Raw genomic sequence first — 26,819 nt, 5'->3', positions numbered from 1 at the left:
AGTACCTGGAGGTATAAACATTTAAAGCATAAAATACAGTTATTCTTCTGAAGAGTACATAAAGTAGCTTGTAACCCCAGATTATGATTACTCTGCCTCTTTATCCATTTCAACCACTAGATCCCTTTAAAATCCAGCCTGGTGGCTGTGTAGTGTCCCTTTATGTTGACATGATCCAAAAAGCAAGAATATGTCACTTCTGTAGCTATTAAATGAATTCCAGAACATTTTTTAAAAAGGTGGAGGAGGAGTAGTGGCTTTTGCAGGGACTTTGAACAGTGCAGGTCATTTTATTGGCAGCAAGGATGCAGATGCTGAAGTTTTGACCAATTCTTTGAAGAAAGTGCCATGAGATTTGCTATCTCTGCATGGTTAAAAGCCAAAGACTTGCAAGCAGTATTGGAGTGAGGGAGCATTCATCAGCAGTCATTCATCAGCAGAACTTCTGTGTTTTCAAAAGAAAAGTAGGAAGAACACACTTTAGGGCTGAAATCTGACACTAATTAAAACAGCACTCTCAGCAAAAATAGGAATCCAGGGACAATGGAATAAAACCTGTAGCAAAGACAAGGCATTAAAAGAAACAGAGTTGTGTATCAATGCATTTCCTACTATTGTGTCATTATAAACATAAATAAATAAAAATGTCTCAGCTTGTTTTTGAACCCCCTAGGTCAGGGAAGGAGGGAGGAGAGAGCCCTAAGGGAGAAATGCTGTGCAGGGCTGATGTTCCCAGCCTGCTCCATATCCCAGTTTATTGACCTGGCATCTCACAGCCCAGGCATGAGAGAGGACAATAAGAGAAGTGTGAGTTCATAATTGTCACAGTTTAGTCAGATCAGGGTGTTTGGCAAAAGGGGTAATAACTTTTCCACAGGGATATAAAAAAGAATGGGATGGGAGCAGCCTTTGTTCCTCTCATGTATAGATGTTCCTTGCTTAAATATTGTTGTAAACTGGAAAGGGGAGCATAAATGCTTTTTAAAAAATAGAATAAAGTGTCCTAATTAAATAGTAAAATAGAGGAAAAACACAGTGTCTAGTTTTTCTATTAATTGAAAAGCCTGCAACCCAGCTCAACAAGAGAAAAACCAATGAGTAAAGAAATTGGAGACTCTCCTTTTGGCTTATTGATGCTGTTTTGGTCAAGTCAAGAATTCAGCTGTCCTAAAATGATCAAACATCGTTCGGAGAAAAAGAGAATTTCCAAACAGGCCTCATTATCTGAAAAAAGCTTAAAAATATCAATTAAGGTAGTATAATTTCTCTCTTGCCTGCTTTAGTCTGCAGAGATGAAACTGTGGGAGTGTCCTGCTTGCTTGCTGGTTGCTCTTTCAAAAGAGCAAGTAGAGTTTTATCATAATAAACAAATCCCTTTTCATCTGCAAGGGAGAAGTTGTTTAATGATGAGGGGCAGAGCACTGTGCATCCTACGGGAGGCAAATGTGCATCACCAGGATTACAGTGAACTCAGAAAATGCCACAGTGGGTGAGTATCTGTCAGCCACCTCTCTAAAAGGCATTCCTTGGAGGAATGGAAATAAACTTTACATTACCTGGATCTGAGAAAACATTTTCCTGTTTATATATATGATCACTAAGTATTTATATAAGAATGGAAGAAATAACAGAGTAATGTGATTACAAAGAAAATCATTCTTCTGATTTCACTTTTTAAAGTGTTGGTGCTTAGAAAGCTTTAATTAATAGCAAAATGTAAATGCAATGTGCAGCTGTAGCTGATGTGATCAGTTGCTAATGATCCAATTGATTGCTTTTTTTCTTCTTTTTCCCCAATTCTTACCTTCTTTCAACCAATTTTTGCAGCTTTGGATGGCCTTGTCAGTTCTCACTTGTTTGGGCAGCAGTCAGCACATGCAAAATCTCCAGCCCATGAATTATGTAAACTAAAGACCTCTAGACCCAGCTTGATTCTAATGATGAAGCTTTAGTTTTCAAAGTTTTAAATGAGCACTGTGCCCATGTTGGTGGTTTCATAACATTCACTGCAAAGTAACCCTACGGGCTAAGATGGAAACCTGTCACAGTATGGTCAGTGCTTCTCAGCTGAACAAAGGGGCCTTTTCTGCAAGGTTCTGGCTGTAGCAGAAGTTTTCTGTCTGCTCCAAATCTTAAAGATCATCTGAACAAGGCAGGATTTTTTGGGGGGGATGAGAAGGTTCTTTTTGGTTATTTTCATTGTTTTAGCAGATGTGTTACTTTATTTCTGGTAAGAAGGGTCACTGGGGTAGAGTAAGGAAAAGATATTGTGTGATTAAGTTCTTTAAAAATATTAATGCTTTCAGTGCTAAATCAGATCTGTAATTCTTTAATATACCTTTTTTTTTGTTTAAATAGTTCCTGTGAAAGCCAGAGACATCTTATGCAGATGAAGAAATTGCCCTCCCTACAATTACAGCTGTGAGAAAAGTGACTCCCAAGTGCTTTCAGTGTTGATGCTTTTCACTTAGTGAGGAAGATTAAGAGCTGTTAATATAGGAATATAGTTTTCATATACTCAGGAACAGTGGAAATGTGAAATATTAGTGACAGCATTTTGTGCTAGAAAATCTAGCCATGTGGCCATTAACGTAGAAAAAGAATTAATCTTGAAAAGTAATCCAAATTCTGTTTTTATTTAGCTTCATGTAAAGCTTTTGTATGTATTGAAGTGTTACTTTCAATACCTTAACTGCATTCCTAAGTAGAATTCACACATCTACTTGGAACTGCAGTTTCAAGAAAAATATCAGCTATCATGAGATTCATCATAAACCTGTACAGGTTGGCATTGGTGTATATCCTGGCTGCTAAATGTTGTAAATTGATTTTTGTTGTTGCTGGTTTTGATTTCTTGGTTTTCTGAAATAGATTTTCTGTTTCATCTGCATGTATTGGGGAAAATGGATCAATCTTATTGATATTATACAGTAAAATATTTCACTAGGGAAAGCTTAGCCTCACACAAGCCAGGTGGAATTCCCCAAAGCTGGAAAACGTGGGTGCTTGCAGTAGCCATGGGGAATTCCTTTGCCTGGTGCTGCAGCAGTGCTCATTTCAGTGAGTATTCAGCACTGTGCTGGTGTAGCTGGGCACAGGTGCCAGGAGCAGAGGGGAGGTTGTTGGGAATGTTCTTGGGAATGCCCTGGGCAGGGCAGGTTTGACCGTCAGCGATTCTGCGATTTTTGGCTGTGGGGTCTCAGACCCCCCCAGAGGTGCTGGAACAAAACAGCTCTGCTGGTCCAACCCAAGGCTCTGTCACCTCCTGTCTCCATGTGCCCACAACCTTCTCCCCAATGTTCTTACAGCCACCAGCATTCCCTAGGTTCAGGACTCCTTGAGCTTCTGTGTGTTCGTTAACCCCAAACAGGATTTGTGTCCCATGAGTTCATCTCAGCCTCCCTGCCTGAGCCTTTTAGCACCCACAGCATCCTCTGACAGTGCATTTCAGCACTTTTCCCTAAAGTGGAGGGAATGTGTTTGGAAATGGCATTCTCTTGTTAGTAAGCAAAAATTTGTTGGGGGGTTGGTGTGTTTTTAGCTGACATTTGTCATGGTTGATGCTGGCAGAAAAAGGTGTTGATTTTGTAAGAAGAAAAGGGAACTGAATGGCACCTGTGTTATCCATCAGACCATGAATCTCCTGGCCATAGTTCTGATACCTGTGGTCCTGCTTTGGCACTATTTTCAGTCTTGCTTCTGCTTCTCAGAAAAATGATTAAGAAACAATTTCCTGGTCCCTTCAGTGAACACCCCCTGTCCCCAAAAAGGAGAGCACTCTGTGCAGTACAGTGTGTGATGCTTTAATAATGTATAAATCAAGCTGGACAGAAGCTGCCTGTCAGTTTTATTAACTTTGACCTTTTCTCCCATTATAAAGATGGTTTGGTAAATATTTAATGGCCCTTACAGGTTTTGACAGTTGGACCTGCATTCCTGAGAGCAAAGGTAGATTAGGAAGAAATACTTATAATTAATAAAAATAACTTAATCACTTGGGAGTCAGCCTTGAAGGACAAAATTTGGGTTTAGAATCTGTTTCTTTTTTATTCCTTTAGTGGCTTTTTGGTTGTTTTTTTAATGCCTGACCAATAAATGTCACTATCTGGGAGGTTATGAAATGTTTTTAAGAGGTTACCTTTAAAATCCATCTCTGATTAGTACCAGTGATTACTTCCATTTCTGAACAAGTGTCCAAATAATATTGTTTACCTGAAATACCTGCACAGGGCACATCAGTGGATGGTGTCACCAGCACAAAAAGATGCAGGAAGGAAAAGAAAAAGCATATTCTTGGAGTCAACAGGCTCTTCTGCCAGAGCTGTCGTTGCCTTTAATTCCCTGCATATTGCACTCCCTGCACATTCAGATAGTGAAGATTGAAAACTAAGCCCCTGACACTGAAACATGGCCTTTCAAACAGGGACCCTCCATCGCTCTCATTGATTTTTTTTCATTTCAGAAAACTGTCGGAGAAAAACAAATTTGAGCAGAATCCATTGGCTGGGGCAATAAAATCCCCCCCTTCCCTGGCAGAGCACAGCTCCCTTCCCATTAGGAATGTGATGTGTCTTCATGTTGTGCCACGGCTGAGCTCATGTGGTACAAGGAGCAGCCAAGGGAGCCAGGAGCCTGTTAGAAATCCTTCTGCATGTGCTGAGCAGTGACATCTGAGTCCAGCTGGCTCAGGGAATTGCTCCCCTCTTGTTCACAGGTGGTTTTGGGTACATCATTCCAAGCTTTTCATCCCTCTTTTTCACTCAACCCCTGTAGAACAGCTTGGTATAAGACCATTTCATTTTCTGAACATTTTAAAATCATACTTTCCTGATGAACCCATTTTTTATGTGCAGACCATGGGGTTAGAGGGGTTAACTGTGATACAATTCATCTTTTTCAGAGCAAATCTTCAGACAATGTAATGAACACATAGATCCAGGTACTGGAATGATGCAGGAAATTACATTTGTCTGGCAATGAATCTTCCTCCCCCTTCCAGTTCAAAAATTGGGAACTCAGAATGTAATTGAAAGTGTTCAGAGGAGAACCTGTTGCACTTGGAGGTGGTTGCAGGACAGGCAGAGTCCTGTAGCTGTTCTTAAATCTGAGAGCTGTGGGAGTGCACTCAAAATCCTGCAGATTCATGTTGTGTCCTTCAAAAATTTGTCTTTTATTGGCAAAGGAAAAGAGAAGGTTTGAGGAGAAAGCTGCTGAATGTGAATTGTTCTGCAGTGCTATGGAGATGTGCAAGCAGGTATTTAAAAAAAAAGATTTTTCTTTACAGTGATAGAAACTCCTTTGCAAATGTTTTGTGATTTTAGGTTTAAGAAGAAAACGATGAGTGTTATTTCTAAAAAGCTGGTTTGTATTGTGAAAGGGCTGCATCTGTCTTCCTCTTATCTTCCTAAAGTGAGATTGTTTAGTCCCTAGAGAGGAGAAACAGTTTCAGTGTTTAAAAGCAACCCAAGTTTCAAGAGAGAGTTGAGAGAAGTCCTTGATTCTCCATCTTGCTTGCCCTAATGCATTATTTGCTCCTCATACCCAGTTCACAGCAGACTTTTTCCATGTGCTTTTGTCCCTATTGTCTTCCACCAAGCAATATATCTGAAATACCACACGCCAACTTCCTGACTGGCTGTAATTTGAATCAAGTGCCACAGGTAGCAGAGGTCTGACACAGACAGAGTACTGCAGTGGTGTGTATTTTAATATATATATATATATATGTTTTTTTTCTTATCCAGTTGCAGTACCATGCTGGGCTGGCATCTGGCCTTTTGAATCAGCAGTCTCTGAAACGTTCGGCCAACCAGATGGGAGTCTCTGCAAAGCGCAGACCAAAAGCCCAGCCAACAACTCTTGTCCTGCCTCCTCAGTAAGTAATGGAATATTTGGAAGAGTTTCCATGCTGGGGGGGGGTGAAATATTTCTTATTAACTTATTGGTTTTTTGGTTTAATTTTCAGTCATCATAATAAGCGACCTCGTGCTTGCATTTTTGTTCCGTACGCGTTCTCTTTGTAGCAGGTCATTAAAAAAGTTCTTGCAACACGGGCTTGTCATTGAGGAATGATGCTCACCTGATTGTTATGACTTGGAGCTTCAAGCAGGACTTTTCTGAAGGTCCTAAAAGACTGAAGCCAGAAAGTCTTTGGTGTGAGTACTTTCTCGGCAAACGTCTGTTCTGAGTCCATCTGTTCACCATATGTTAATTTTGCATCGGATCTAAACCTCTTTTACAGGTGACAAGCAATTATGAGGACACTTAGAAACTGTTTGAGGACAGAGAGTATCAACACTTTGAGCAGCCTGTGTGTAGCGATGCCAGAAACACAAAGATGTGCACAACGAAGCTTATAAATTAATAAACCACCTGAAATATATTTAGTTACTTGTAAGAAAATGATTATTATGTAAAAAATGAAGTGCTAAGCAATTGTTCATTGTGCTGATCATCCTTGTAGTTTGTGGAAACTGCCTGCTTTTCTTCACAAAACAAGAGTCACTGATGTATAAACACTGTGCTACCAAAAACCTTGTAGCTGTAATAATAAAAGTCTCTATTGTCACCAGATTTCACAGGTCAGTGTTTAGAGGGTTTTTTCTTACAGGAAATGTAAAAAAAATCAGAGTCAGTAGAGCTTTCTCCTTGTATATTAACTTTAAAGTGCTGGTAATTCAAGAATCCATAAAATGCTCTATTGTTTCACCAATATATCAGACAAAGGAGAATGGTTTGAAGGGAGCCCCAGCAGTAGTTTGAAAACCAGATGTTGTTTCTCTGATATGTGGGATGGAACAGGGGTATCTTGTGACAAACTGGCTGGTTAGTTTTCCTTCTTTGTTGGGGTATCTGGAGCTTCAAATGGATTTCCTTCTCCAGGAAGTCTATAAACTGGAGTACTGGTATATCAGTTAACACAGTTTTTTCAGGGCTCTTAAGAAAAAACACCAAAATACTTTTTCTTTCTTAATCATGGCATCTCTAGTTACTAGAAATACATATAAAGAGCTAACTTGTACTTTTGCATAGAAAAATCTGTTCCTTAACAGCTGTAGCTGTATAAATCTTAATGTGAGATACATAATATACATATTTAAAAGTATTATATGTCTTGTTATCTGTAGATGATTTTCCTTCAGTGGTGCATTTACCTAGGATCTGCAGATAGACTGAAATTTTAGTGTGGCAGCTAAACTTTAAGCAGTAGTTGAATTATGTTTCAGTATCTTATTACCACTTCCAGCATTATTCACAGGGAAAATGTGTTTCTGCTGAGCTGGCCCTTTATCTGTCACTGGTTGCCTCCTCTCTGGCTCCTCTTTGACCTTTCCATATTTGTTCTTCTATGCTATCTCAGTGTGTCTTAAGAGAATAATAGTGATATTAAGGCAAATCAAATACCTGTTGGGCTCAGTATCTTGTTTCCAGCACAGGACAGAAGCAGATTATGAAAAGCCTTATTGAAATAGGCTTATGAAAAGTATTTAGGGGAAAAAAAAAAAAAGGTGTGACAAATGGATTTTAATATCTTGATTTTGCTGTAGTTTCATGCAAATAGTGATGAATCATGCAGTGGGTTTTTTTCCCTTCATTCTTTATAAAATACAAAAGAAGAAAACATCCAGATGCAAAACTACAGATCTCCTTGAAAGGGCATCCTGCATCCTAATATTCCCATGGCAATTCAAGGAATTTTTTTTTTTTAGCTTTATTAATTCATCAAGAAAGGGATAACTATTTCTTGGTCTATTTTTGCTTTGATGTATGCTATTAAAATTAAGTTCAGTGACAAGTCATTGGGCTGAGTAACAATGAGTCAAGTGTTTATTAAATGTTGTTCAGAGCAGCTATATTATCTTGAGCTTTTCTTAAACAGAAGTAGTTGAAACCAGCTGTATGCCAAAATGTCATTTCAGGAGAGCAGGTTGGAGTGAATATCAGCACTGCAGTAAATCCTCTCTGCCAGCAAAGGAATGCAGGAAACACTTGCTCAGGAGGTATCAGAGGTGATGATTTGGGCAAAGAATCTCCTAAAACTAATTTATTCTTATGCAGATTTTGCACATGGCTAGTTTACCAGTAAACATGTCTGTATTTGAGTTACAGGTAGCATTAGAGGGCAGGTTACTCTCTGTTTATTTATGGTCCTGCTCCTTGAAGAAACTGCATGAGTAATTTTTGCTATTGCACTTCATGTTCTCCATGGCAGTGGTGCAAGCTGAGCAATTTTCTTGTTCATCCAGGTCTCTGATCTGTGCTGCTGGGGTGAGACTTGGGTTGTATTCCACAAACTAAAACTTCCCAAATGGTGTTTCATCTCATAAAAGCAGAAAAATCAAGTTTTGTTCAATTCACTGTTCACTTGAGCCTTCAGTCTCTATCCCTGCTCTGCTTTTCTTCTTTCCCCTCCAAAATGCCTTTTTTTTTTTTTTTTTTTAAGAAACCAATCAAGCAAAGCAAACCCAAGCCTGTCTTGGAGGCTCAGCCATCTCTTCCTATTTTATGCTCGCAGAAGGAGCTGGAGAAAAGGTTTTGGTGATGGCGAAAGTGATTCTTGGCTGGTCCTCACCCCTTTTCCTCCCCAACCTTAGGCTGTCTTCTGATGTGCTGTGGTTTGGAGGTGAGAGCCTCTAATTCTTCACTGGTAAATATCTGAGACAGTGCAGCAATTTTGATTCCAAAAGGTGGTTTTGAAAATGGAAGTTTTCTGCCCTATGCAACTGCTATGAGGAAAATCTGCATTTTCTCCCTGTTTATTTGAGGATTTGTAAGGGTGCTGAGCAGTTTTGAAGAGAGGCCTTTTGGCGTTGGGTTTTGCTTTTCAGTATTGGTTTTCCCTGGCTCTGAAAGCGCAGAAAGGAAGCCTGGATTGATGTGTGTCTCATTCCCAGCCAAATGATCTGTGTGAGAAAATGACTAACTGCTGGCTGCTTTCTCTGCCTGCTTTGTCCCTCCTTCTGTCTTCTATTAACAAGACATCTCCCTGTACGTGCTAATGGATGCGTTCCCTCACATGCCTCTCATCTGGCTGCGGGTTCCTTCCTTCTGTTAAGGAATCTCAAGGCAGTGTTTGCTCAAGTGCTGAGAGCTGTCAGCTCCTCTGAGTGCCTGGAGAAGTGTCTGTGTGCAGCCCTGCTGAAAACCAGGGTGGCTGCTCCTGCTTGGGAATCAATAAAGACAATAGGAAATGATGGCGTCACTTTTTCTTTTGAAATGTAGGAATTGGTGCAGTTAATTAATCTGGTGTTGTTTTGCACGGCACCACATGTCAAAAGCAATTTTCTAGTTAGGAAGTTGTCTCTGAGACCCTGAGGCAGCAGAATTTTCTGGGGAATGTTGAGAGCAGGGTGTCCACAGGGTAATTCTGCTGCTGGACCACCCTGCTGGCATCCCAGGGAATCTGGTGTGTCATTGTCCAGCTGGAAAACAACAGCAGTGAGCCACTGTGAGCTGGGGAAGGAGGAAAAGAGGAAACCCAGGATGCTGTCTGTATTCTTGCAGTGGAGTTCAGTGGCACACACAAGAGTCACTCAGCTTTAATGGGAATTTTTAGGGGTCTCGGTTGGAAACGCTGTGATTTTGATAGCTGTGTTGTGTGGGGCTTTCTCAGTGCTCCCAGAATGATCATCTGTCTTCCCTGTCTGGAAGAAAATTGCCAGAACAAGAACTTGATCACCACAGAAGGTACTGAGACTCTTGCCCTTTATGGTGCCTTTTAGGGTCATTTGTTGTCACTTTGTGGTTTTGAAGAAATAAGCACACTATAAACAATAAACAAGTGGAAGTCTTGTTCTTGTTTGACAACTTCAGGCTCAATGAACAGAGAGGTTTGAGTAAAAGAGAGTCCAGTTTCTTTGTTTTAAGGCTCTTCAACTTGTCTTGTAAATCTCTTGTGGTCTGATGTATGCCCTGACTTGACAATGAAAATACTGTAATAGATCGAGTGAAAATCTCTGTAAATTTGTACTCTATTGCTAGGAGCACACCAGCAAAATTACTTTTTTTTTTTTTTAATAAAGGAAAAGACAGTGCTGCCCATGATACTGTTCTAGATGAATGAACAAAAAAAAAAAAAAAAATCTGTGGAGATAACTTTTCTTTAAAGAGATAACAAGGACTTGAGGATGTAGAGACTCTGGATGGCCACTCTGTTTCTACTCATTGTTCTGGGTGAGATGTAGGGGTCTCTGATCTGCTGACTACACCTCAGGATTCATCTGGATGATTCTTCTAGAGAAGAAGAATATATTCAAAAGAAGTCCATATTTTCTGCATCCTTTGGTACTGCATTAGCTAAAGATGCTGCATAGTAGGTGGATTCCCTAAAAAGTTAATTTCCTGGCTGAGCAGGTATTTGTTCATCTGGATTTGGAACAGAACTGCACAGATATCCCAAACTGTGTTTATTGGAGCTTAATTTAATACCAGCATACTTAAAGTGTTGTTCTGTCACAGTATTAATGTCTTAACTGGTCAGTGGTTCTGTCATAGAATTAGTACTGTCAGATTCCACTGGCTTTGGTCAAGAGCTTTCTTCAGGATACTCAAATTGACTTTTAAGGAAGGATTTAGTATTAAATTCAAAAGTTACTGTTATCAACAGCTATATATATAAATAAAACTATACACCCAGTCATCAGATGTGCCAGAATAAATTCTTTGGAACTTAACTTGTATAATTTATCATTTTTGCATTAGGGAAAAAATCCTGAGTCCTTTGCCAAGAGTTTTTTGGAGGAAAGCATTTTTCCAGCATTTTGTTTAATAAACACTATCTAATTGCTTCCTAAGTTCAGGATTTTCAGTATGTAAGAAGGAGGCAGGTTTTTCTAAAGGTAATGGCAAAACATATTTAAGCCAATTAATGTTCATAAGTTTTGTAATTTTTAAGAGAACTTGTTTAAGTTATGCTGTGTTAGTCTTTTCCAGCCCAAATTCTGTGATGAATCTGATTCAGTTCAGTGTGACACCAGGTGTAAGGGTGGAGTTATTTAACAGCCAGTGTTGTTATTGCAATAATTCAGTGTCAGGACTCCAAGCTTTGGGCCTCCTCCTGGAGTGTTCAAGAGTAGATGAGTGAAGGGTGTGGCTGTATTTTTTGTTTTTAGAAAAGTCATCAGAAGTTCTTTGTGCAGTTCTGAAATTCTTCTTTGCCTATACAGGCAAAGCTGCATTAAGTATCAATATTCATTAAATACCACGGAGATGATAATGTAATAAAGCAATAATCCTCAGACCCACATCTGTACTTCTCTCCAGAAGAGCTGAGGTTGAGAATATAATTAAAGATTAAAACTCTGTTTGCATTCTGGAACATGGAGATATCTTTTTGTACATGATGGGGAATTGTATTAATAAGGAAGAGATCAGTTTCCAATAACTTTCAAGACTGGGAGCTCATTTCATATCCCTGTTCTTGTTTAAGTTTCTCACAGAATTCTTTAGCTTGATTTTAGCCAGACAGTGCAACAGGAACTGTAAAAGAACATGTTGCTGAAACATGTGACCCTTTTGCTCCATAAATTAATCTCCTTTTATATGAAAGAAAAAAAAGATTAAAAATTAGTTCTTTATATTGTAAGACAATAATATTTACAAGAATAAGTTTAATTACTTTGCAGCCATGTACCATGTCAATCGAACATTAATTTTAGTATTTGATGTCTTGTGCACAGTTTGGATCACATCATTGTGCTGTTTTCTTTTTATTTTGAGTCAATTGTGGAGCTCCTGTTGCAGAGCTCTGTGAATCTGTTTCAGTGGGAGTTGCATGTGTTGCCATTTACCTTTGACTGCCACACTGATCTCAGCGGGGTTGTGGAGCCAGGTTTTGGGATCCCAGAGCTGGGGAAGCATCTCCCTTGACTGAACCCACCTGTGTAACAAATGATCAGGGACAGTTCCAGGGTGATGACAAATCATTAACCTTTCTTGAGCTCAGTTTTCCAGGGAACAGCCCTTGGCTGCGTGTTGCATTGTCCTTTCTGGATTTCAGGTGTGACACAAGTGAGTTACCCAGCCCTTGTCATTTGGATGAGAGATGATTCTAAGCCTTTAAAGACAGATATTTTTCCTTCCCAGTTGCCCATGTCAGCAGCAGGGACAAATGTTCCAGAGCTCTGTGAGCTGTTGCTTTGTCCTGCTGCTTTGGATGTGTTTTGTTTAAATGTGATGAGGGGGAAAGGGTCTGCTGTTAAATGTGATGGCAATCTGCCTCAGTTAAGTGGTATTTACTGTTGAGCACTCAGTATAATGTAGCTGGAAAGAAAAAACTCCACAGTACAGTTTTAATTCATGGAGGGTTTTCTTAGGCAACTCCAGTGAGATTAAATCCAGTAACATAGCAGGGATATAACAGTGGTCATCTCACAACTTGTAGCCAAAGGTACCTTACCAAACTCTGCTCCAAAAAAGAGAGAAGGGGGTAATCCAGTTGGAATTTTATTTCAGTGTAACAGGTAAATTTTGAAATAGATGTTCTTAAATTGTCTGATTTCTCTGGGGTTTTTTTCAGTGCTGTTTACTTGGGTTATGTATCATGTTAACTTTGGGACTTTCCAGATGCTTTGTAACCTGTGTAGATACCAAAGATGCAGAACATGAGCTTTGTTGCTCTGTGCATCTTTAGAAACACAATTCTTTTAAACATTTTAATCTTGATTTAATCTTCTAATATGTTGATATATCTGACAGCAGGGGTTTCTGCAGTCATCTTCTTTGTTTTGTTATGCCAAATCAGTACTTTTTTTTTTTTTGGCTGCAGTTATATGCTGAATTTAATTTAATTCCATTAAGTACTATACAGCTGCATATTTTCTTACAAAGTAATTACAAAAAACCAGCAGGCATTGATCAACATAGATTGTCCAAAGGAAATACTTAGACTGAAACTAAATGTTCCTTGTGATATTCATTAACTGGAGGATAATTTCTGTTCATACAATACAAAAGAACTTGGATGTTGCTTTATCCGTAGTAAATTACTGAAATATGCATTAAAGAATCACAGAATTGTTTGGGGGAGAAGGGACCTTAAAGCTGATCCCATCCCACCCCTGCCAGGGGCAGGGACACCTTGCAGTGTCCCAGGGTGCTCCAAGCCCTGACCAGCCTGGCCTTGGGCACTTCCAGAGATCCAGGGGCAGCCACAGCTGCTCTGGGCAGGAAACATTGGTTAGGAGATAAAACTTCACAGTGTATTTTAGCATGGAAGAAAAAATCTATTCTATTTATTCACTTTTCAACAGCTCTGTGGAAAGAGAGTGCATGCAATTAAGATTTCACAATTCCTATACTGTGTATGGAGCTTTTCCTACAAGTGTGTTATGAGCTCTGTGCACATGCCTGTCATGGAGACAAGAGCCAAAAAGCACCTGGGGCTGGTGGCTGTTGATGTTTTGTTGTCATATTGCACAAATAATCCCCCATACAGGATTGTTGTGTGATGTGGAGCCCCCTGTGACCGAGCACAGCGATTTGAAATCATTTTGAAATCATTGCCATCTACTTTGGGGAAGATTAACTGGAACACTGTATTTGGGAAGTGAAAAAGATGAATCTTTTTGGAGACTCTGGGCCATGTAGCAGTGTTAATCTGCTGTTTCCAAAACATGCACAGATCCAGAGCAGAAGACCCTTAGTGAGTTTAGAATTACTGGGGACCTCAGCTCTGTTGTAAAAGAGCAAATTTCTGACTCTTTGATGTATGTTTGCCTTAAAGGTAATGTTTGTGTGAGAACTGTGCCATTAAAAGGTGGCAATTAATTAAAAGTTGTTCCACAGTCCCAACCATTAGAAGAAGCCCTCGCAGCATTTACAGCAGAACATTAATATTGCACTGTAGGGAATCCCTGTACTTTCAGTAAAAAAGAAAGTCAAGGATGAAGATTTTAATGTGTAATTAAAGACTGCAAATACTAGTTTAACTGCTTGTTTCTGTGTCAAAAAAAAGTGAAAAAGAACACAAACTACATGTGAACTAATTAAGACAATGAAGAACAAACTAGATAAGAGAGGAAATTTGTATGAACCTAATAATGATATCAAAGCTTTTGCTAAAGCTGTGATTTTATAATAGGACTGCTTTAACACACTCTCCCCCCCCCCATTTCCTTTTTTTTTAGCTTTGCTGTTTGGGGGATGGGGATTCCAGGCTGCTTTACTGCAGCAGACAGTCAGTCTGAAAAGAATAAATTAAAAACTGTCTCTTGCCAAATTCAAAAATGTATTACAGCAAGTGTTTCCATCTGCATTGGTTGTATATTCCCTTGTCAGAGAGGAGGAGCAGAGCTGGAATAAGGTGGAATGAAAAGGTGTTTATATTTTGGTGGCTTAGCCAGACCAGCTTTATTGTATAATTGCATTGTGTAGGGTGGTATAAGCCCATTGTGAATGTATTCATTAATAACTTTATTTCTGCATCTCTACAAAATAACCTTTGTCTATCTGAGAGGTAAACAGCTACACTGGCAGGGGGATGAAAGTGTTTTCAAATGGGACCCCTGTACCCTTGAGGAGAAGGAAGCTCTAGGTGTGCATCACAGTAAAAAAACTTCAAAAATGCAAATCTTACCTGGAAATAAAGACAATTAAAGTCATTTCAGCAGTAACTCTACAAAGGGGAAGGTTTTCCCAAGTGATGAACTGCACCATGGAGGTGTCCTGGGAGCTCAGGGGGCTGTTCCCATCCCTGGGACCATGCCTCTGACCTCATGCAGGCTCTGAGAGGATGCCAGGCTGTCCTTTCTAACACAGAGGAGAAGTGCTTTGCTCCGCTTTCTTTACCTGCTGTTAAAAATAACTGTTATTACTTTTTAATTTCACTTTAGGGCATTCTCTGGGTATTCATGTGTTTACAAGGAATCCTATGGATGAGTTAAATGAAAAAAGCTTGGGGTAGCAAATTCCAGCTGATGACTTCATGGTTTTCTCCTCTAAATATAATCTTCACTTAAAATGAAGTATTTTGGTACACTTATTTTCTAGTCCCATTTTCCCAACACACAGTGGGAAAAAATAAATAAAATGGAACCATTAGAAGTTTCACTGGGTAAAGTGACTCAGTTTTCATCTCTTTATAGATGCTGCTTTACTGTTATTTCCATTTTTGATGGGTTAATTTTGGAAGGCACTTGCTCTGTGCTGTGTAGGTTTTACCTACACAGGAGTAACACCATCCTTTCAATCTCACTGATGTTACTCAGCAGCATGTGTATTGTGAAAATAAGTGTATTAATAGTGTGATGCACATTGCTAATTGACATAAATTCACCTCATCATTTGTGTATTTACCTGATTCTTACCTTTGCATGGGTAACATGGGGAGAAAAACTGCACAGGGAAGACCTTGTTAACATTGGAGACTTGGTTGGCTTTTTTCTGTGGCTGCACACTGTGTCTTATTGTCTGTGAGTCATGGCCAGGGGAATCCTGTAGTAAGCCTCTAATTTTAGCAACCAAAAGCACCTCCATGCAGCAGGTTTTGCATTGAAATTAAATTTATGCTTTAGTGTTGCTCAGGATTGTTCTTTGAAGCTCAGTTTTGGGGAAGAAAGTTTGGCACAGAGTTGGTGGTAAAGTAGTGAATCACTTATTTAATGTTTGCTGAGCTTACCTGGAATGAAATGAAATAAAAATTGTATTCTATGTATGATCATTATGCTCCACTGTTGCCTGTAATGCTTTGACTCCATCCCTCACAAAATGTGATTGTGGAATGTGTTCAGCCTTTTCATTCTGTGCCATGTGTGTTTGAAAGCAATTCAGGATACAGAGACTCCTAAACAAGTTCTTGCAGAGCAAATTACTGTGTTGTTGAGTTGTTCTGTGCCTCAGTTTCCCCGTGGGAATGGTGAGAATTTTATCATCTGGAAGCTGTGCAGGAATGCTGGGAGTGAATGGAGCAGGAAGGCATTAACCCCAAAGCAGATGTCTTCATCCAGGGAGAGAGTCTGGACTTCTGCCTTTTATTTTTGCTTGTTCAAGACCAGGTAATATTTTTTAAAATCCAGTCTCTGGGAATGACACATTGTGAGGAATGAAGGAATGACCACATAATTCCTACTTGCAAGGCCTGATAGGAAGCTCTCAGTATTCACTGCCAGCATTTTTTGTGAGAAATGAGTGGTGATGTATTATCCTGTATCCTTTGTGTTCTTGCCTTTAGGTGCTCATTTCAGTGATGGAAGGCAAAGTGCCAGCACATGAAATAATTCCACACAAGCCTGGCTGGAGCCTGTCAGTCTGTGTCAAGCTGCCTAAACTTCTGTGGCCTCAAATTGTTGAACTCTTTTGCTGATTGTTGTATTCAGTGTTTGGTATTAAAATCAAATGTGCTCTAGGAGTGGCAAAAAAATACCCTACGGTTTTGATGTGTTTTAAGTCAGAATGTAATATCTGTGTCCAAAATAGCCCTGTAAAGCTGAGCTCCCCTGAAGCCAAACCCAGGCTTTTCTGCTTCTCTATTTTACATGCAGAACCTTCTTTCATTTTGGCTTTTGCATTTTGACAGTTGCTCAGCAAAGATGATGCCTCTGCTCATGACAGATTTGTGTGTGCCATGTAGACAGGTCTTGAAAAGAGCTGAGCCCACTTCTTGTGAACCCTTGAGAAGGACAGTTTGAGGGCAGTGGCTGATGGAAGGAGAAAACATATTTTTGAAGAAACTACATTAAGTAATAATGTAGATTATAGTAGCCTGCTTAAAAATCCCACAATGAGAAGCTGAGTTAATTGAAAGAATTGCTACAAGGAGGAGTGCTTGGCATTTAAGTAAAAGTTGCATGATTTTTTTTAAATCTAAAATTTGGCTTAAAAGCAGTTTCTATGTTGATGCTTCCATGATCTTTTCTAGTTTGAAAGTTGCTCTTCATTTAAACAAAAGGTTCCTTCTTCAACAAGCTGATTTTACAGCATAGCAGATGATAAGCAAATTTAATGCTTTCTAATCTTAGGTATTCCTAGGGAAGTGAAATGGATTCCTTGACATGACAGAGCAATGGTGGCTCTTGTATCCCTCTTGTAAAATGAGCTTGTGGACAGAAAATGCCAGGTGGAGCTATTTTAACATTTAACATTTAAAATTAAAATTTATTTTCAGAGCAAAGATAGCAACTTTAACACCACAGACAGAAAATCAATTATAATTTTTGCTAGTACAACTAAAATATTATCTGCTGCTACTAATTTCTTTTTGTTGTTCTACAATTGCTGTCTTCCCTCAGTTTTTTATTAAGTCATCAATAGGGATAAAGATTCTGATATTGAAGCCTGAGTGTTGTAATATCCTTCTTTCTATCCTGCTCTTTTGCATCTCTCAGCAATGCCATGGTTGAATCTTCTGTTTCTGTGCTGGTATGTATTAAAGCCAGCTAATTTTTGGTGTCTTAGGCATCACCCTCCACTAAAAAACTCTTCCAGTGAACAGTTTTTTGCTTTTGCATTAATTGCTTTGTTAAAGTGTCAGTAAATAAATACTGGATCTCAAAGGTCTGCATTTTGCAAGTCTTTCAAATATATTCTGCTGAAATTCTCAAGATATCTTAAAATGCTGGTGGGAAGAAAGTACACAGAGAACCTGGTTATTGGATGGTCCTTAGATTTTCAGGTTGTTTCAAATACTTCTTTATCTCTTAACCTGCTCTGGTTTGTTTTGGAGAGTTTCAAGGATGAAGTTGTTTTTTCTTACATAAGGTCTCTCCACTGTTGACTCCTGGTGTTTTCAGACCCTAAATAAATAGTTCATTCCTGTCTCCTGAGTGAGAAGGAGAGGATGTACTGAGGAAAGTTCAGCTCTGAGTGAGCAGAGCCTCTCCAGGTGTCAGGGAGCACTAACTGCTGTAATACTGGGTAATGTTTGTACACACATGTCCTTTGGGTTTTTTTTTAAAACCCTTGAAAAGAACAAAATGAAAGATTTGTTTTGTTTCCCATGTTTGGTTTTTATTTTTGCTGTTGCTGACTTCTCACCACTTGACTCAGCTGGTGGGATGGGGTGCAGGACACCAGTCAGAGCAGGGAAGTTCTCAGTGGTGGATGTAATTTCATTTGTTTTGTTCTCACTTAAGCATTCTCTTCCAGCTTTCCCATCATCCTTTTCAGAGTTGTTGTGCAGTGTTTGTCTCATTGCTGCTTTTGCCAAATTGCCAAAGGAAGCAAATATTTTGTCTTCTTTTTAAAAATGCCTGTGAAGTGCTCTTAAGAATGGGAGCCATTAGACAAATGCCAGTACAGTTCATGTTTTGAATCTACAGGAAACTTGATGATGGCAATTAGGCAAAAAAGTGAAAATAATTAAATGGTGAAAGAAAAATCAAATACAGAAATGCATGTTGTGCACTGAGTAGTGAATACAAAATGGGTCTGGCTGGGGAGCTCCCTTAAAACATCTGCAAACTCACTGATGTTTGGGAGTGTAACTGCAGGAAGATCTGTGCAGCCAGTGGCTACCATTGGGTAATATTTTATCTGTATCTGTAGGGCATCAGTTTCAACTGGTTGACTCACAGTAGCTATGTGGGAGCTAATTAATCATATAATTTGCTGTCATGTTACTGGGTGAACCTGTATCCTGGTAGCAGCATGAATTGGAGATAATGGTTTCCTAATGATTGAAAGAGCCCTAATAGCTCTGGCCCTTGTGCTTGACTTCAACGTTCCTCTGGTGGCTTTTAGAAAAATCTTTGATGTGAGGTTACCCTTAATGAACATTCTGTCTGCTCATACAGGTAGTTTGCAGCTGTGTGGATCAGACACAGCTGAGCCTCTTCCTCTTCTTTATCCAGTATGTTTTTAATTAAAACAGCATATTAATAACAATAATGCATTGGTGTATAATGTGCATGTATTCAGTATCAATCTGTTTACTACCTGATGAAGGAATTTGAGTTGTTTTGTTGGGTTTTTCTAACTTTTAATTGGGTATGTGTTTTCAGACCTTTTCCTAGGAAATGATACAGTCTGTGTTGGGTGGAATACTTCAGGTTTGCCCAGAGAGTTTTTAATCAGAAAATTATTGAACTCTTTCACAAGAAACCTTTAAGCTTGGACACTATAACTGTGTAATGCAAACAGCTGTCTCAAAAAAAGGAAAAACAGAAACAGGGAGTTTGAAACAGAGAGAAAACAAAAGTAACCTTGCTTTAAAAGACACTGTCATTTATCTCCATATTTAAAATTTAGTGTGTGTGCAGGCAATGTCTTTAGTCAGTGTAAAAATCTAATTAAATCTTCTCATGGCAGTGATTCAGAGCTGACCCTCTCTTCATTGGAGCATCTTATTAGAATAATAAACCACTCCCTGCTGAGAGCCCCTGGCATTGACAGACAGGCCAGACACTGGGGCTGCTGATCAGAAAGGGTTCAGCAGGCTCGTGTTGTCTGCAGGGTCTGCAAGAAATCTGTTATTGGCCCTTCTCTAGCAGCACTTTGGAGATGTTTGGCAGAGTACAAACCCTGGCTTTTGGCCAAGTGCAGACCCTGGGACAGGTGGATTATTTTGTACCACTCAGTCACATTACAGTGGACAGGATCTAGTTTTTTTTTGTTTTTAAATAAGGGACTGGATGCATAGACTGTCCTTTTTTTTATATCTGTATCTATTTACTATTAGAAATTATCTGACAACTTGGAATTTCTTTACTTTGAATAACCAGCTTGACATGCCTTAAAGGAATTTGCTCTTCACAAGATTTGAGCTTGATATTCATGAAGAGGATTGGGAAATGTATTTGGAGCTAAGCTAGGCAGTGTTAATGATAATATTTGTGCTTACCTTGGGAGATCTTCATTCCTTGGATTTCACTTGGGCACTTTCCTCTCTTAGTCTGCCTACATAAACAGAATCATATTATTTTTTGGTAGGCTGAGCTTTTCTCCCAGATTGCACCAGACATGGTAATTTTGCAGGGCTTATTCTACTTTAGATATATTTGGCATTAATGCTACCTTAGGTTTTATTTTTTAGGGAAGGTCTGCAGGTGATGTCAAGCAGTGCAGCTACAGGATACACTTCTGAATTTCTGTATTTCTTGCTCTGGTACTTGGCTTTAGTCCAGCTCTCAGCCCCATGAAAGACTTTAAACTCCAGCTCAGAGGCTCCAACATTTCAAAAGCCACAGTGAACTTAAAACCTGTGTGATCTCTGCTGGGGCTTCACACTCCTTGTGTGAGTGGAAATAACAAATGAGAGGGAATCTGATTACAGGGGTGGAGAAATGGCCAGAAAGGAGCAGTGAATTCCTGCAGTCACTTTGCTGCCATGTCTGCACTGTGCTCACCAAGCCCAGGAGTTACAGCCATGAGGAGCCCTTTCCTTTAACCAACTTTCTTGTTCAAGGAGAGTTTTTCTCAGAGAGTTTCCTCAGGGGAATTCGCCCTCCTCCTCCACGCTGACTTGCAGCGGAAGCCACGCAATTAATTTCCATAAGCCCTATAAAAAATCTCAACCTAAGGAACAGCTTGTCATGCTGGAGGAAGAAGTGATGAAAGCATATTTTTTATAAAATAGTGTCTTGAAGGGCTTCTCTCTCTCCTAAATGTTTGTACTGGGAGAGTCTTGAGTTTATAAATGCCTAATTGTTCTTGTTATCTCCAGTTTTTCTACTGAAGTGTGAAGATGACCTTGAAGGAGTCTTTTGATAAACCTCTGAGTTGTAAGATAGATTTTTATCTCTGTAGTATCACAGGCAGATCGAAGTACTTGGTCAGATCATCATTCTGAAGAGCTAAAAAACAGGACTAATTATGAAATTCCCTCAAGAAAACCAAGTGATCACAAAAGTTGAATGGTGTAATAAATTGCAGTGGGCTGTGCAACGTTTATATCTCATCTTTTCTGCTTTTTTCTTCACCTTTGCTTCCCTCTTAATTACAGAACAAATTGATCTTAAGGATCCTTAAAGGCTGATATCAAGTATCTTAAGTACCCTTAGAACTAGTGATTTTAAGGCTTGCCTGTTTCTACCACAATTTATGATTTTAACAAAAGCTCTAGACCTTGAAGTGGATGATTTTTTTTGGAGTGGCTGTTTGAACTCTATTGATGAGGCCTAAAATTTGAGTTTTCACATGCTAATTCTCTGTGTTTTTAGTCCTGTGTATGAAATGGTCTGCTCTGCCCTCCTGTTTTGATATATTAGCTATTCTCCAGAGGGTTAGATCTCCAATCTTCCCTTCCTCCCAGCCTCTGGAACTTGTGATGCCTTCACTAAGCTCAGGGAGTTGATGTGCCTAAGAGAAGTGATCACTGAGATCTCTTCCTGCCAGCAGTGCCAGTGTGTGAAAAGGTCTGACTGGGCACAACATCCTGAGTTTCCTGTTCATCACCCAAAGGTAAAATCTCTCAGCTTCCCATAAGTATAGAATAAATAATAGGTATCATGCATCATCTGTTGCTGTTCATAAAAGGAGGTAAGTACTGTAATTTCTGCTCTGTTGAGGGAGAAATAAAGCACAAAGAAAGAGAGTGAGAAGGCTTTGCTGTTGCAGTAAATCTTCAATAGCAGAGCTGAAAATAACATGTTATAAAATAATGAATTCCAGCTTGAGAAGGCTGAACTCAAGTTCAGTTACAGTGGGGAGTAATGCATGGATGGTGTCAGGGTCCCCTCAGGGGCTCAGGGCACCCAGATGGGAAACAGCCCCACTCACCTCCCTTGGGCATCTGGCTGGGCAAGAAACCATCCCAGCCCCTCACATTTCCTGAAGGCAGGACTAAACACTGTGCCTTCCTTTGAGGCCCTTGTTAAAGCAGGGTCTGGTGTTTACTGGGATCAGCATCAGCTGAACCCCCTGTCCCTCCCTGCAGGACTGGGAGTGCAGGAGAGGGGGCTTCACCTCCCAGCACTGACCCAGCAACCCCAGGTGAGCCCTGAGAGGGTGGGGGCATTATCCAGCTTTGGAGCACCATGGGCACAGCTCTGGGTGTGTGCAAATGTTGCTTTTCCTTTTTTGAAGGACTCTGGCTTGAGTTTCTCCTGAGGAATTCTGTCACAGCTCTGCTGTATGGAAATGTGCGTGCACGTGCAAATTTAGGCTGATGTGTAGAGCACAAATTGCTTGAAAAGTTAGGAATAATTCAAGAAGCATCTTTGTAGATAAACACTAATGTAATAATTCTGATTCTTACCCAGCCCTCTGAAAATTACTCCTTTAGCATTTATTGTTAATAATAACAGTATTGTTATTGTTGTGGTGCAACGTCATGTTTCATGAAGTGGAAATATAAACAATGCATTTGTGCTGTGGGATTTTGGTTCTGGAATTATTTTACCAGTGATGCTGAATGGTTCTGGGAGGGCTGGTTTTCCTCTCAAGGTGTGTATAAAGGAGTTAATGCTTTTCTTTTTCATAAAGCACAGAGCAGTGCAGGCTCAGGCAGGATCCTGGTGATGACTGTAAAGTAGATGCATGCTTGTTTTGTTAACCAGTTTTCACACATTCTAATATCCATATTCCTCTCGTGATTACTGCTGTGAATTAAAGACATTTTGAAGAGCATTCCACATAAGTACAAAGAAAGCTATTTCAATACTATAATAAAATAGCCCTGGGAATTGGACTACAAGGTCTCTATTTGTAACTTAAAGTTTTCCTTATTAAAGTTATGCTTTTTAAGGTGGTGCACTGGAATTCAGCATTGTGAAGAGATGTCTTTTTGCTCTGTATTAAAAAAGCAAAGTATGCACTGATAAAGTGTGTTTTCAGAATGTGTTACAGAGCTGTTTGTTCATATTTAATGTAAATGTACAGATGCCCAGAGACTGTTTGATTCAGCAGCAGGTTTGCATTCCAGAGGCTTTCAGCAGGAGAGCCTGTGTTCATTTGTGCCATCACTGTCAGCTCAGACCTTTGAGGACATTCCAGGCAGGTCTGCACCACATCACTTAGCAGTGGACTCACGGTGGCTCTGAAGAATTCTGAATTGTGTTTGCTGTATAAACAATGCCTCTTAAGTAACAACATTTTACCATAAACCAATATTTTATTGTTGTAATAGAACGACCCCAGTGTGCAGCAGTCCTGGCCTGTGATGTGTAGTGCCAGGAATGGTACTGGGAGCCACACAGGGAGTTGGATCATGAAACTGGTTTAGATTTAAAGCAGTACTTCTTCTTTTTTTTTTTTCAAGCCAGCTCAGTTGTGAGCTCCAGCTCTTCCAGAACAGCAAGCTGAGGGGGCTGAATGCTGTGCAGGAGGGAATGTGTCAGTGCCTTTTGTCACTATTGCTGCTGAAGCCTGAAAATTGTTGAATCACAGCCTCTGGTTTCTAAATGTCTTTGTAAATCCAACCTTTAAACACTCTGTCTTGGCTTCTGGAGAACTGTCCACATGATTCCACATGTGTCCTTAAGTGCTGTACCAGGTTTGGCCTTTTGTGAGTGAGAAGTGCAGATGGTGAGTGTTTGATACAGCTCTGTGTGCATATGCTTTTGCAGCAGACCACCCTGTGTTTATATGTAAACACTGCTAGACTATTTAAGCACTTAACTTAATCTTTTACATCCACTCAGTAATAAAGCATGATTCCTCTATGACCAAAATAACATCCATAGCAAAGTTGAAAACAGGAGGATTTTTAAGAATCAGTGGAAGTCTGCCTTCTCTCAGGTTTGGATCTTTCAGTGCTTCCACTCCTCTGAAGGTGGAGTGGAGTGGAGTTGGGCAAAAATTTTAGCAGATTTGTTGCATAGGACCTTTGTTCAGGGCGTCTTAGCAAATCAATTTCTTGCAGTCCACACATCCTGAATTCTTCCCACAGCTGTGGATTCCTACTCTCCAGTGCTGAAACTCCCTCCTGTTCATTCTGTGGTTTAGCCCCAAGACTGAGGAAATGTGTGCAACTCAGATTTGCTCCTTTTGCCCTAACCTCACCTCCTGGTAGTTAGGAGTCAGTTAGTTATTTGAAAGAACATTTTTCCTTTCTGATGTGTCATGAATAAAGATTTTACAAAGCAGGATCAGAGGCATTGAAGGAGTAGCAGAGACCAAGTCAGTGTGCAGATGAGAAGGGAAGAGAAACATGAGCCAAGAGGATCCTGGCTGGAATCTTCCACCACGAGAAACTTGGAAATTGGGTGAGAAGAGAGAGGAAACTGCTGAAGCAGTTTGTTCAGAAAGGACAAGAGGATGGTGTTAACAACTGCATGAGAAAACAGCCTGGCAAGGAAATTCATAGCTGGAGGAGAAGTTGCTCAAAACAAGCGAATTTAGTGCGGGAGCCAGGAAACCGCGAGCATCTTAGAGAGGCTCTGCAGAAGTGAAAAGCAAGAGCCTGTGTTAACAATAATTTTAAAAAAAACCATCAGAACCTGTAGAATCTGGGAGAGGAGGCAGAGACTTCCAGGATTGTTGTACAGATGTCAGGGATGGTGCCAGCTGTCTAATTTAGTCTTGAGACGTGAAGTCGCTCTCTCAGCGTGAGTGGTGTTGGATTTCTTTTCACTCTTCATTGCCCATCCAAGCAGGAAGTGTCATCTCACCAGAGCTGGCAGAGGTCACTGTTTTAATAACTGTTGTTAATTGATGCTTCTGAAAAGCTTTCTATCAACTTGAATTTGCTACCTGCAGAGACTTGCCTAGCAGGTAGCTGAATCAAATTAAAACTTAAATTCCATGATGAATAAATCACACTAGAACTGTGATTACCCTGTAAGTGTTAAAATATACTATTTCTCCAATCAGGCTGGCTGAAAACTATTAAATCTCTTTGAAAGTCTATAATATTTTAAATTCTGCTGCTGCTAAAATGTTTAAGTTGTATATTGAGTCTTGGTCCTGCCAAAAATAGCTGTTCTGTAGGTCTTGGAATGAGTGCAGGCAAATGCTGTCCCCTGATGCCTCCATCAACCAACCCAACATGTGCAGCAGGGCCAGCTCATGCTTCTGAAATATCACACATGTGAAAAGAAATTATTAACTGGGTTGAAAATATTAACTGAAAGCCAAAAAAAAAAAAAAAAAAAATCTGTGAGCAAGTAAATACTGTGCTAGTGAGAGGATGTGTGGAGAGTTTCCCCTGTTGCTCTCCAAAATATCATGAATCCAGATTTGACAGAATTGTAGAGTTTATTTTTGTCTTATGTGTGATGTTTTCTGCTAAGTGTATAGGAAAGATTAACTTCTTTAATGTTACAAATGTGTATTTTTACCCCTTTTCTATTTATCTCCATCTTCCCAAGATCACTTAGCAAAATTTCCTTCCTTCCAAATGAAAATTATTATTAATACCTATATTTCTAATTTTTAAATTGTTGTATTGTGTAGAAAAAAAGAACAGCATGCAAGTGAAACACTGTGTGGGAAAAATGCTATTTAAGTCTTGTCTAAGCTGTTAAACATCACACTAACACTGGATTGCTGGATCTAATCCAGTAAAAATAAAAAAAATTAAAAAGAGAGGTCACATTAGAGAGCGAAGCCATCTGTCCAGTGTGGAATTGAAAGGCATTTATAATGAATTACTTTCCTATATTGCTGTCTTTTGGGGGGCCTTTCTGTGAATCAAAGAGATGGTACAAGACCATTTATCTACAGAAATGGTTCCTGAATTATTTCTACACTGGCAACCTGATGTTTTAGCATGAAACTTCTCAGTGAGTGTTTTGCATAGATAATTAGGCCTTTCTAAACAGTATTTTCTAAATGGCTTCAAAGGTGTCTTCTGCATGGGCCAGGCATTGTTTCTTTAATAGGGACTAAAGGATTTATGTGTACATTTACTAGCAAAATAGCAGAGAGATTTTTCAACCAATATCTCTATTACTTTATTCTAGTTTTTTTCCTGCATGTTCATAACAAGGCTTCATATGAAGTGTAATATTTTGAATTAATTTTAGTCATTGCTGATGTTCATGAAGTAGATTTGTTTTGACTTTTGTAGTATTAATCAGTCATGTTTGTGGAAAAAATAACTCTTCTACATTAAAATAAAAATACTGATTTATAGTGTTGACAGCCTTTGAGAGTATCTGATGGACTGGCTGGCTCTGCACATTCAGATGCAAACCCCTAAATGACAATATTAGCTGTTTTTTTTTTTTATGTAAAGATTTTGTATCTAAAATACAATTTTAATACCTCCTGAAAAATCATGAACTTGTGCCATGAAGTAAAGAAGAAGAAAAAATGAGAGGGGGAAGTTGGTACAAACTTGCTGTTGAAGATGTCTTAAAAATTTCCCCCAGACCAGTAAAATTACATTGGGGAAATTGTTTTAGTACTTGATGAGGTGTAATGAGGTGAAGACCTGTTGGTTGAGTCTGTTGTTCTTTTCTGAGTAGAATGTTCAGGGATCTGGATTAGGGTGCAGGTGTTGATGAAGTTACTTAAAGTCTTTTTAAATAGAATGGGACTAACTCAGGATGTTGCAATGAGAAGTTGTTAAATGTTTTTGAGACCTAGGATAGTTGATAATATGAAATTCTGTCTGTAAAGAGTTAAAATTCTGTGTTATAAAATGGGGATTATTGGGTACAATCCTTTGCAGTCTGGCTTCAGACCTTTTTGAACAACCTTTGCATCCTGGAGAAGCAATGGGGAATTTGTCTAGACACTCTCTTCAGCCCTTTGTAGGTGGAACAATGCCTGGTCTAGGACATGAAATTTCAGCTTGTATTTAATTCTGAGAATTCCATTAATTTCTTTTTTTTTTAAGATTAAAATAAGCCAAATGTCTGAACAAATCTATTGCCATTTGCTTTTCCCCACTTTGTGTTATTTCTTCTGGGTTTGTAAATGCTCCTTCCAACCATCATCTTTTGTATGTAGGAGAAAACTGAGATGTGCAGAGGACGTCAGAAATGCTTTTTTGGCAATGT

General features: G+C 39.4%; 2 protein-coding genes across 2 annotated transcripts in view; both read left to right on the top strand.

Annotated features, from left to right (window-relative positions):
- Positions 1-26,819, top strand: part of MED27 (mediator complex subunit 27) — an 80,996-nt gene that overhangs the window by 26,735 nt on the left and 27,442 nt on the right. Inside the window, exon 3 of the mRNA XM_084219483.1 lies at positions 5,745-5,875. Coding sequence (XP_084075609.1) covers positions 5,745-5,875 — 131 coding nt within the window. The remainder of the gene's footprint in view (positions 1-5,744; positions 5,876-26,819) is intronic.
- Positions 1-26,819, top strand: part of TTF1 (transcription termination factor 1) — a 178,122-nt gene that overhangs the window by 147,949 nt on the left and 3,354 nt on the right. The gene's annotated exons all lie outside the window — the stretch shown is intronic.

The sequence above is a fragment of the Fringilla coelebs genome, assembly GCF_963513975.1.
Source record: "Fringilla coelebs genome assembly, chromosome: 21".
Lineage (NCBI taxonomy): Eukaryota > Metazoa > Chordata > Aves > Passeriformes > Fringillidae > Fringilla > Fringilla coelebs.
Note: the sequence above shows the minus strand (reverse complement) of the source record. Positions and strands in the feature narration are given on the sequence as shown.